The following is a 13,050-nucleotide window of genomic DNA, read 5'->3' as shown; positions in this document are numbered from 1 at the left end:
CTACACAGATCCCTCTACACAGATCCCCTCTACACAGATCCCCTCTACACAGATCCCCTCTACACAGATCCCTCTACACAGATCCCTCTACACAGATCCACTCTACACAGATCCCTCTACACAGATCCCCTCTACACAGATCCCCTCTACACAGATCCCTCTACACAGATCCCTCTACACAGATCCCCTCTACACAGATCCCTCTACACAGATCCCCTCTACACAGATCCCTCTACACAGATCCCTCTACACAGATCCCCTCTACACAGATCCCTCTACACAGATCCCTCTACACAGATCCCCTCTACACAGATCCCCTCTACACAGATCCCCTCTACACAGATAGAAAAGTTTAATGCTATACTGTGAAAAATCATCTCCAAGGAGAAAAACTCTCCGCTAGAAAAGTTATTGGGCGCAACATTTAAACTAAGTCAACCCCGTTAACTTTAAACTATAAGAATGAAATTAAAAATGAAAGATTCACTCTATGATGACTTCCCACGATCAAGACGATCAAGTGTCCACAAGTGCATTGCCCTGTAATTTTCCCATTGTGGGACAAATAAAGGTTGTCTTATCTTTACCCAACAATATTATTGGAGGAGACACTCTTAGAGAGAGACAGGCCCCTCCCACGACAGGAGCCCAGAATGGAGTGCCGGAAGCTGTCTGATGGATACACGGCAGAGCTGGGTCTCTCTGGGATCCTGCGAGCTTCCGGAAGAAAATACACAGTCAGTACTAAAAACACTTACAAAAAGTAAGAATGCCAAGTCTTACCTTTAATCTTCCCTGTGTCGTTCTGCAGGGAGGAGTTTATTATGGCAGGTTTGGCCTGTAAATATGGAAATTAAATAATTTCACATGTGTGTGAGCTTTTGCTTCTGTGGTTGACTGAATGTGGATAAACACCTTGATTATGTCTCAAAGAATGGAACAAATGATCTGACAGAATTTAATAGCAGATGACAAACACAGGATAACATAAGATAATCTCTTCACAGAATGAACCATGTAGAAAACGACCAGACAAAGCTGTGATCATTAGTTTGAAAAGATTCTTTTATCTGGCCTCATTTATCTGAGGCGCTGAACACATTTCAAATAGACAACTTCATTGTAAAAAATATTGTGGCTCTTTACGATGGTCCAACATCAAGAATTAAAATCAATGGCCCCCTGACAGAGTGACTCTGGAGAGGAGTGAGACAGGGCTGTGCCTGGTCCCCTCTCCTGTCACTGGCCCAATAAATTAGACAATCAAAACAATTCATGGTGTTTCAATCAATCAGATGGAACATAACGTTGGCTGCTACGCAGACCATGTTCTATTATATTTGACCAAACCAGACATTTATATCTCAATGATGCAATTACTTTAAAAAAATGGGCCCAGTGTCTGCATATAGACTAAGTATACAAAAAAAAAATTTTTAAACTCTTTTTGGGGACCCTCTTTGCCCTTTAGAAAGACAAGTCAATTTAAATGACAAACTGATATATTTGGGTGTGGTCCTACATAAAGATCTATCAACAATTTTGGAGAAAAATTATACCCCTCTTTTTACTACTATTAAAAAATATCTTGAAAATGGAATCTCTTAAGATACTTAAGTCCAAGTCTAAGGATTGAAAGCATAAAAATGAATGTTCTGTCTCATGGTCTCGTTTGACGAGAGGAATAAAACAAACTCCACATTTTTATGACAAGGCAAAAAGCCACATTTCTGGTTCAAACTATCAGAGGGAAAAGGAGCGTGAGGTAATACCTAATAGCATATATTTGAGATTTAAAATCAGGACAACAAAAGGTATACATGCTTTTCATCAGATAGATTTATAGATATTTACAAATGAGTTATTACAACCAAGAAATGAAACAAAGCGACGCCTCTGATTGAATTATTGGTTAAAGCTTATAAATCGTAACGGGAATAATATCAAAATGATATAAATGTATTGATGATTCATGCCGCCACCCTACTAAATATATTAAAGTAACTGGGAAAGAGAAGGTCACTTTAATTTGACTGATAATGAATGGGAAAATGTGTATTTCTCAGTGGAGAACCACAAAATCACATGTTTCAAATTTGTCACGTTTCTTTATAACACCGTGTCAAAAATGCACTTTATTCACAGGGAAATACTGTTGGAGTTTGGCAGGAAAACTACAATGTGTTTTGGGCCGTGCTGTTGGACTGAAATGAACTGCGCACTGCAGACTGTTTTTGACTTTGCCGTTCCTCTCAACTTTGGAACTATGTATCTGGGCAAATGGATACGTCTGGAATGTACTTTTGGTGAGGAATAAAGGCCATAACAAAGAGGTGGATGACACAAACATCCAAAGGACTGATGTTGTGTATGACATTAGACAAATGGAAAGAATGACATTCAGACTTAATGTGGAAATTGACAAATTTAACCTACTTTGGACCAAAGGAGTTTTATTATAATTCATTTATTTTAATTTAAAATATGCAGTGATTTTGTTTTTATTTATATTTAGTTAAAATCTACTTGTGTTTTTCTTTCAATTTATACTCTGGTCGTTTTGTGTTTTGTTCTATTTGTGTTAAATGTGGAAAGTAAGAGTGTGAGACGCTGTCTTGTCTCAATAATTCAGGGAAGTCTAAAAGAACAAGTGTCATATCAACTGCCCTGCGTCCTGTCAGTGGGACTTACCCTGTGCTTGGTTTTGGAACAGTCTGGGCAGCCGTCCTGACAGTGGCTGTGCACAGTGACGCCACACACTGAGAGAAGAACATCAATCATTATAATATAAGTCTGACTTCTTCAGAACTGTATTTCAGATATGAAATACAGTATATACAGTATATTTATATATTTCAGATATGAAATACAGTATATACAGTATATTCATATATTTCAGATATGAAATACAGTATATACAGTATATTCATATAATTCAGATATGAAATACAGTATATACAGTATATTCATATATTTCAGATATGAAATACAGTATATACAGTATATTCATATATTTCAGATATGAAATACAGTATATACAGTATATTCATATATTTCAGATATGAAATACAGCCTGGTGCGCAACAAGCAGCACAACAACAGCTCACGTTTTCTGACCACAACAAGCAAGAACCACATATGGGACAGTCATTGTTGGATCAGGCCATCGAGATCCGGAAACACCAAGATCCCACCAAACTGTAAATCGGGAGGAGCGTACCAACTTTTTCATATCTGAGATACAGATGGCGCTGTCCTCCTACGGCTCCAAGTAGGAAGACAGCGCCAAAATCCATTTAAACCAGTTGAGCAGATATGTCGCAGTAACCACGGGAACCTTCTGAGGAGTGCAGTCCAAACATGTCAAGGTTCTAAAAGAAGAATCTAGAATCTTAAAATGACCTTTAATCCTAAAAAACTAATTGAACAATATATGATTAAAAGCCTTTCAAAATATTGGCATATTGATACAAATACAGTGTCACAATCTAAATATCAATGTCTTGTTCTGTTTCTACCCCTGAGCTGAACGTCGATCACAGGGTCAGTTATCACAGGGTCAGTTATCACAGAGTCAGTTATCACAGGGTCAGTTATCACAGAGTCAGTTATCACAGGGTCAGTTATCACAGAGTCAGTTATCACAGAGTCAGTTATCACAGGGTCAGTTATCACAGAGTCAGTTATCACAGGGTCAGTTATCACAGAGTCAGTTATCACAGAGTCAGTTATCACAGGGTCAGTTATCACAGGGTCAGTTATCACAGAGTCAGTTATCACAGAGTCAGTTATCACAGAGTCAGTTATCACAGGGTCAGTTATCACAGAGTCAGTTATCACAGGGTCAGTTATCACAGAGTCAGTTATCACAGAGTCAGTTATCACAGGGTCAGTTATCACAGGGTCAGTTATCACAGGGTCAGTTATCACAGAGTCAGTTATCACAGAGTCAGTTATCACAGAGTCAGTTATCACAGGGTCAGTTATCACAGGGTCAGTTATCACAGAGTCAGTTATCACAGAGTCAGTTATCACAGAGTCAGTTATCACAGGGTCAGTTATCACAGGGTCAGTTATCACAGAGTCAGTTATCACAGGGTCAGTTATCACAGAGTCAGTTATCACAGGGTCAGTTATCACAGGGTCAGTTATCACAGGGTCAGTTATCACAGAGTCAGTTATCACAGAGTCAGTTATCACAGGGTCAGTTATCACAGGGTCAGTTATCACAGAGTCAGTTATCACAGGGTCAGTTATCACAGGGTCAGTTATCACAGGGTCAGTTATCACAGGGTCAGTTATCACAGGGTCAGTTATCACAGAGTCAGTTATCACAGGGTCAGTTATCACAGAGTCAGTTATCACAGGGTCAGTTATCACAGGGTCAGTTATCACAGGGTCAGTTATCACAGAGTCAGTTATCACAGAGTCAGTTATCACAGAGTCAGTTATCACAGAGTCAGTTATCACAGGGTCAGTTATCACAGAGTCAGTTATCACAGAGTCAGTTATCACAGAGTCAGTTATCACAGGGTCAGTTATCACAGGGTCAGTTATCACAGAGTCAGTTATCACAGGGTCAGTTATCACAGGGTCAGTTATCACAGGGTCAGTTATCACAGGGTCAGTTATCACAGAGTCAGTTATCACAGAGTCAGTTATCACAGGGTCAGTTATCACAGGGTCAGTTATCACAGAGTCAGTTATCACAGGGTCAGTTATCACAGGGTCAGTTATCACAGGGTCAGTTATCACAGGGTCAGTTATCACAGAGTCAGTTATCACAGAGTCAGTTATCACAGGGTCAGTTATCACAGAGTCAGTTATCACAGGGTCAGTTATCACAGGGTCAGTTATCACAGGGTCAGTTATCACAGGGTCAGTTATCACAGAGTCAGTTATCACAGGGTCAGTTATCACAGGGTCAGTTATCACAGAGTCAGTTATCACAGAGTCAGTTATCACAGAGTCAGTTATCACAGGGTCAGTTATCACAGGGTCAGTTATCACAGGGTCAGTTATCACAGAGTCAGTTATCACAGGGTCAGTTATCACAGGGTCAGTTATCACAGAGTCAGTTATCACAGAGTCAGTTATCACAGAGTCAGTTATCACAGGGTCAGTTATCACAGAGTCAGTTATCACAGAGTCAGTTATCACAGGGTCAGTTATCACAGAGTCAGTTATCACAGAGTCAGTTATCACAGGGTCAGTTATCACAGGGTCAGTTATCACAGGGTCAGTTATCACAGGGTCAGTTATCACAGAGTCAGTTATCACAGAGTCAGTTATCACAGGGTCAGTTATCACAGGGTCAGTTATCACAGAGTCAGTTATCACAGGGTCAGTTATCACAGAGTCAGTTATCACAGAGTCAGTTATCACAGAGTCAGTTATCACAGGGTCAGTTATCACAGAGTCAGTTATCACAGAGTCAGTTATCACAGAGTCAGTTATCACAGAGTCAGTTATCACAGGGTCAGTTATCACAGGGTCAGTTATCACAGAGTCAGTTATCACAGAGTCAGTTATCACAGAGTCAGTTATCACAGGGTCAGTTATCACAGAGTCAGTTATCACAGAGTCAGTTATCACAGGGTCAGTTATCACAGGGTCAGTTATCACAGGGTCAGTTATCACAGGGTCAGTTATCACAGAGTCAGTTATCACAGAGTCAGTTATCACAGGGTCAGTTATCACAGAGTCAGTTATCACAGAGTCAGTTATCACAGGGTCAGTTATCACAGGGTCAGTTATCACAGAGTCAGTTATCACAGAGTCAGTTATCACAGAGTCAGTTATCACAGGGTCAGTTATCACAGGGTCAGTTATCACAGAGTCAGTTATCACAGAGTCAGTTATCACAGAGTCAGTTATCACAGGGTCAGTTATCACAGGGTCAGTTATCACAGAGTCAGTTATCACAGGGTCAGTTATCACAGGGTCAGTTATCACAGGGTCAGTTATCACAGGGTCAGTTATCACAGGGTCAGTTATCACAGAGTCAGTTATCACAGGGTCAGTTATCACAGGGTCAGTTATCACAGGGTCAGTTATCACAGAGTCAGTTATCACAGGGTCAGTTATCACAGGGTCAGTTATCACAGGGTCAGTTATCACAGAGTCAGTTATCACAGGGTCAGTTATCACAGGGTCAGTTATCACAGGGTCAGTTATCACAGGGTCAGTTATCACAGGGTCAGTTATCACAGAGTCAGTTATCACAGGGTCAGTTATCACAGAGTCAGTTATCACAGAGTCAGTTATCACAGGGTCAGTTATCACAGAGTCAGTTATCACAGAGTCAGTTATCACAGGGTCAGTTATCACAGGGTCAGTTATCACAGGGTCAGTTATCACAGGGTCAGTTATCACAGGGTCAGTTATCACAGAGTCAGTTATCACAGGGTCAGTTATCACAGAGTCAGTTATCACAGAGTCAGTTATCACAGGGTCAGTTATCACAGAGTCAGTTATCACAGAGTCAGTTATCACAGGGTCAGTTATCACAGGGTCAGTTATCACAGAGTCAGTTATCACAGGGTCAGTTATCACAGGGTCAACACTCACAGGTCGATATCATGAGTACAAATATCTACATTACTAAAAACAAGTCCTACATTTCTGGACAGACTCACGTGCACAGTTGAGCGCTTCCTTAGCGGTGATGCGTTTGCTGCAGGCTGAGCAGATGGTGGTCCCTGAGATGGTCATGGAGGTGAAGAGGTGTGTGCTGCTGCCTCGAGCTCTCTTCTCCCTGGACTCCTTCTCAGGTCGGAGGAACTCTCTGTCTTTCTGCTGATGCAAAGCAGAGAGAAGACTTCAGTTCAATTAAAGCCACGATAGCGGCGATGATGGCTCTCGCCACCTGCACGACCGTGTTTTGATCGCGATTGCCCCGACACTGCATTCTCTTAGACTTTATTCTTTAAATCCCCTCCTCCCTGTACCTCCGTCACCTAGCAACAGAGACCTGCCGCTAATGCTGATGCTAAGGCTAATGCTAAGACCACGGCATGAGAGGAAATGTCCCATCAAAATAAAAGAGGAAGAGGAAGTGAAGGCATTCATTGCGCCTCTGCTGGCCAATTGTGAAAATACACAATATCTGCAATGCACTTTTTTCATGGCGTCTGGAGGAGAATATAAACCATGAGTTTCAAACAAACCAGACAATGTTGAGTTTTTCACACAATGTGTAGGGTACATTTGTTACATGGTGTTCATTATTTCCAATCAGACATAAAAACACATTAGTGAGTGAAATATGAGCTCCGTACATCATTTCCATTAGACGTGACAAATAAACGTGCCATAACCCTTGAGGTGGATTTGGGTAAAAATAATATTGGTAAAATGACAGTTGTAGTTTAATATTTGTTACGGTCGTTTGTCGTTCCTACATCATGTCCACTGTTTGTCCAACACGTCTGACAATAAAAGATTGTATTATCGCGGAGTCTTTCTGTTCGTGTCGGTTTCCTCTCCACAAAAGATCTACTGTTGGAGCAAAAAGACCAGAAGATGCAAGATCTGACCTCATGAGGTCTTAATGATGATGAAGGTGAAGAATCTGCCCAGAACTATGAAGAGAGCTGTGACCTCAGGTTCAAAGGTCACTGTGGTAACACACTGCACCATCACCGTTTAAAAACATGCATCACACGGAGGGTCCAGGCCCGTCTGAAGTTTGACCATGGGACTGATCCAGACTGCACAGGGGACAGGACGACTGCACAGGGGACAGGACGACTGCACAGGGAACAGGACGACTGCTCAGGGGACAGGACGACTGCACAGGGGACAGGACGACTGCACAGGGGACAGGACGACTGCACAGGGGACAGGACGACTGCACAGGGGACAGGACGACTGCTCAGGGGACAGGACGACTGCTCAGGGGACAGGACGACTGCACAGGGGACAGGACGACTGCACAGGGGACAGGACGACTGCACAGGGGACAGGACGACTGCACAGGGGACAGGACGACTGCACAGGGGACAGGACGACTGCACAGGGGGCAGGACAACTGCACAGGGGACAGGACGACTGCTCAGGGGACAGGACGACTGCTCAGGGGACAGGACGACTGCACAGGGGACAGGACGACTGCACAGGGGACAGGACGACTGCACAGGGGACAGGACGACTGCACAGGGGACAGGACGACAGGACGACTGTCATGTCAAGGCAAAACATCCTTGTATCTGGTAAAAACTCTACAATTGTTAAAAGAAAAACAAGTTTGGGGTTAATTTAGTCCAAAAAATGACTTAATTTCAGCTCAAATCAAATCGTTAATGAAACAGTTTGATTTTTCCTGCTGCTGGAGCCAAACGTACGAAAGATTTAAACATCTTAAACTGGTTTATTTATGGTCAAAGGTCAAAGGTCAAAGGTCTGGATAACAAAGGGAGTCATTTCCACCACATTGTAAAAGAAAATGAATGTTGAATACTTATTATATACATATACATATACATATTATAATCAAGAAATCAAACAGTCACGACCATCACAACCTCTGACTTAAAATGTATTAAAGTATTTAAAACTTTCAAGAGGAATAATATCTAAATTATTATTATTATTATTATTAATATTATTATTATTATTATTATTTTCAAACCTTTAATTAACCAGGACTCACACACAAGGACTCACGCACAAGGACTCACACGCAAGGACTCACGCACAAGGACTCACACACAAGGACTCACACGCAAGGACTCACACACAAGGACTCACACGCAAGGACTCACGCACAAGGACTCACGCACAAGGACTCACACACAAGGACTCACACACAAGGACTCACACACAAGGACTCACACACAAGGACTCACACGCAAGGACTCACACACAAGGACTCACGCACAAGGACTCACACACAAGGACTCACACGCAAGGACTCACACGCAAGGACTCACACACAAGGACTCACACACAAGGACTCAGGCACAAGGACTCACACACAAGCACACACACGCATGGACTCACACACAAGGACTCACGCACAAGGACTCACACATAAGGACTCACGCACAAGGACTCACACATAAGGACTCACGCACAAGGACTCACACATAAGGACTCACGCACAAGGACTCACACACAAGGACTCACACGCAAGGACTCACACACAAGGACTCACGCACAAGGACTCACACACAAGGACTCACACACAAGGACTCACACACAAGGACTCACACACAAGGACTCACAAACAAGGACTCACACACAAGGACTCACACACAAGGACTCACACACAAAGACTCACACACAAGGACTCACAAACAAGGACTCACAAACAAGGACTCACACACAAGGACTCACACACAAGGACTCACAAACAAGGACTCACAAACAAGGACTCACACACAAGGACTCACACACAAGGACTCACAAACAAGGACTCACACACAAGGACTCACACACAAGGACTCACACACAAGGACTCACACACAAGGACTCACACACAAGGACTCACAAACAAGGACTCACACACAAGGACTCACACACAAGGACTCACACGCAAGGACTCACACACAAGGACTCACAAACAAGGACTCACAAACAAGGACTCACACACAAGGACTCACACACAAGGACTCACAAACAAGGACTCACACACAAGGACTCACACACAAGGACTCACACACAAGGACTCACACACAAGGACTCACACAGAAGGACTCACGCACAAGGACTAACACACAAGGACTCACACAGAAGGACTCACACACAAGGACTCACACACAAGGACTCACACAGAAGGACTCACGCACAAGGACTCACACACAAGGACTCACACACAAGGACTCATGCACAAGGACTCACACACAAGGACTCAAACACAAGGACTCACACACAAGGACTCACACAAAAGGACTCAAACACAAAGACTCACACAGAAGGACTCACGCACAAGGACTCACACACAAGGACTCACACACAAGGACTCACACACAAGGACTCACACGCAAGGACTCACACATAAGGACTCACGCACAAGGACTCACACACAAGGACTCACACGCAAGGACTCACACACAAGGACTCACACACAAGGACTCACACACAAGCACACACACGCAAGGACTCACACACAAGGACTCACACAGAAGGACTCACGCACAAGGACTAACACACAAGGACTCACACACAAGGACTCAAACACAAAGACTCACACAGAAGGACTCACACACAAGGACTCAAACACAAAGACTCACACAGAAGGACTCAAACACAAAGACTCACACAGAAGGACTCAAACACAAAGACTCACACAGAAGGACTCACACACAAGGACTCACACAGAAGGACTTACTGGACTGACATCGTTACAGATGAAGATGGAAAAAATCCCATTCGGACTTGACTCGGAAATGGAGAAATTGGCTACACTTTGGATTTTAGTTTAGTTTAGTTTAGTGTGTTTAGTGTGTTTTTATTTCCAGTGATTGTTCTGCGCTGCTTGTGCTTTTTCGTATGGTTTGATGCTCTTTGTTCTGTGTTTTATGTTCTTTATATGTACTAAAAAAGAACAGAAAAGGAAGAACTGCACTGCTACACGCAGCAGAATGTGGCAGCATGAGGAAATGGACTTTGTTGCACACGGCCACATTTCTATTCTTCCTTGTTTCTTGTGCCTGTTTCTACCAAAGAGATACAAATATCACACGTTGCCATTTCTATGGTAACAGTTGAGTCAGATGTTCAGTGAGCAAAGTGCCAACTAGCCAACACAGAACATGACAGCCGCCCACGGAGCGCCGTCCCACTTCTGCCACAGCTCCAACACAACACCGCTATTACACAGCTCATCTCAGCAGTCTCAGGAGCCAGGAGCTGTGCCAGGGGCCGATCCAAGAACCAACCCAGGAGCCAGCCCAGGAGCCAGCCCAGGAGCCAGCCCAGGAGCCAGCCCAGGACCAGGAGCTGCAGTCACATACACCTCCATCATAGGAGTTGGCGATAATGACAAAAATGAATATCTCACTGTCTTTTTGAAGTCGTTACAGAAATAAACTCAAATGTTGCTGTAAATGTCTCAGCCGAGGTTTGAGGGAATAATAAAGAGAAAAGAACAGAAATATCACCTTCAACCCTTTTTTTTAGTTTTCTTAAAGACTAAAACAACTTTCTATTTTAGCATTAGCAATGAAAAATCACTTTGTAACAACACATTTTACATCACAGAAATATTTAAACTTCAGTATTACTTACGTGAAGACTCATTTCTCTTTGCTTCTGCTGCACTTTTGCCAAATGTTTCAATTTAGACATTTAATTTTCTTTAAGACAAAAAAGACCCTCGGACCAAAAATAATCTTCAAAAAGCAGAGCGTTGGAGTGGTTTCCCGGCTCAGACTGAAGCTGCACTTCTGCTTGTGGAGCCTGTGTTCCTGTGAGCTGTGAGTAATACAGTGAAACCACCCCCGGACGTGCAGCAGGAGCACATGCGTGGTACAGTGTGAGGTGGACAAGACTCTCTCAACACTTCACTTCTTATCCTTAGTTATCCTTGGTTTTCCTTGGTTATCCTTGGTTATCCTTGGTTATCCTTGGTTATCCTTAGTTATCCTTAGTTATCCTTGGTTATTCTTGGTTATCCTTAGTTATCCTTAGTTATCCTTGGTTATCCTTGGTTATCCTTAGTTATCCTTGGTTGGTTATCATTGGTTATCCTTGGTTATCCTTGGTTATCCTTGGTTATCCTTAGTTATCCTTGGTTATCCTTGGTTATCCTTGGTTATCCTTGGTTATCCTTAGTTATCCTTGGTTGGTTATCCTTGGTTATCCTTGGTTATCCTTGGTTATCATTGGTTATCCTTAGTTATCCTTAGTTAGGCCCGAGCCCCAGCAGGGGGAGGGCCTATTGCTCCCGCAACGCTGCCGAAGGCAGCGTTGCAACTGTCTGACCAAACATGCGGCCGCAGCCCGCATGTTTGGTACCCCGTCGCCCCTGGCAAGTACAGTGAACTAGCCCATGCCGAAGGCATGGATCATGCATACTTACTCCTGCTATGACAGAAATAGTCAACAATTAGTGAATGGGCGTAGCCCATTCACTAATTGTTGACAACAGCAGCGCGAAGCGCTGCATTCCTCCAAAAACCCTCCTGGCATCGTCCCGTATGCGAGAATCCATGCCGCAGGCATGGGCCATGCTTGTATCTGCTCAAATCAATGGAAGTCTATGGGGAGTGGGCGGGGCATCCCGACGGAATAGGGAGTGACGAGCGCGTAAGCGCTCGTAATGATGATTCCACCCCATGGCGGCATCGGGAAGGCTTAGAGCTTTCAAACGATGTATCATTTGTTGTTATAGTAAAAACGGCTATATTGTTTTTGCTAAAAATATTATTATTATTATTATTATTATTATTTTTCTTGTTCTTCTTCAGCGCTTTGATCTCTAATTTGACCCCCTGAACATGCTCAAAAACTCACCAAACTTTGCCCAAAATTCAGAATCGGCGAAAAATTGGATTTTTTCTGGGCCATTTTTTTTTTCGTTAAAAAATGGCGCGACAGCGCCACCGACAAAAGTCAAAATACATTGCGCCTATGGGAGACGCCCCGAGGTCAACTTTGGCGTAAAGCTACGAAATTCGGGACACGCATTCCTCTCGTGAGGACAAACAAAAAAAAACATTGTGGCCACGCCCCCAAACTTACCCTATGGCCGCCATCTTCCTTTGAAAATGAAAACAAGCTGAGTTAGCCATTTTGTTTACGTCAAACTTTGACGAACTCCTCCTAGGGCGTTTTGCCCACCGACTTCAAAATCGGCGTACGTCCTCTGGACAAGTGGGGCATCTAAAGTTATTAAATTTTTTGAGATACCTTTTACGGTCTGTGTGCGGCGCAGCCGCAAAGTTGGACAACTTATTTTGGAATATTGCAGGTCTAAAAATTGCTCCCATTTGATCAAAACCAGTCCGATTAGGACCAAATTTGAATCAGTTGTTAAACTTTCTAGTTTGGACCAGTTTAGGCTGACAAAATTGAAATGGCAGTGATAGCGCCCCCTACAGAGTG

At 43.1% G+C, this 13,050-nt stretch overlaps 1 protein-coding gene across 1 annotated transcript in view; it reads right to left on the bottom strand.

The window, feature by feature from the left end:
- The window catches only part of LOC140361581 (rho guanine nucleotide exchange factor 2-like), a 52,928-nt gene extending 41,497 nt beyond the window's left edge, over positions 1–11,431 (bottom strand). The window contains exons 1-5 of the mRNA XM_072447302.1: positions 11,233–11,431; positions 6,639–6,798; positions 2,692–2,759; positions 784–838; positions 588–717 (exon numbers count right to left, since the gene is read on the bottom strand). Coding sequence (XP_072303403.1) covers positions 588–717; positions 784–838; positions 2,692–2,759; positions 6,639–6,798; positions 11,233–11,292 — 473 coding nt within the window. The 5' untranslated portion in view covers positions 11,293–11,431. The remainder of the gene's footprint in view (positions 1–587; positions 718–783; positions 839–2,691; positions 2,760–6,638; positions 6,799–11,232) is intronic.
- Between the last annotated feature and the right edge of the window lie 1,619 nt (positions 11,432–13,050).

This window comes from Eucyclogobius newberryi, unplaced genomic scaffold (genome assembly GCF_026437365.1).
Source record: "Eucyclogobius newberryi isolate DKJ021-1_F unplaced genomic scaffold, fEucNew1.0.hap1 SCAF_16, whole genome shotgun sequence".
NCBI classification, from domain to species: Eukaryota; Metazoa; Chordata; class Actinopteri; order Gobiiformes; family Gobiidae; genus Eucyclogobius; species Eucyclogobius newberryi.
The sequence above is the reverse complement of the archived record's forward strand: the minus strand, read 5'-3'. Positions and strand labels throughout refer to the sequence as shown.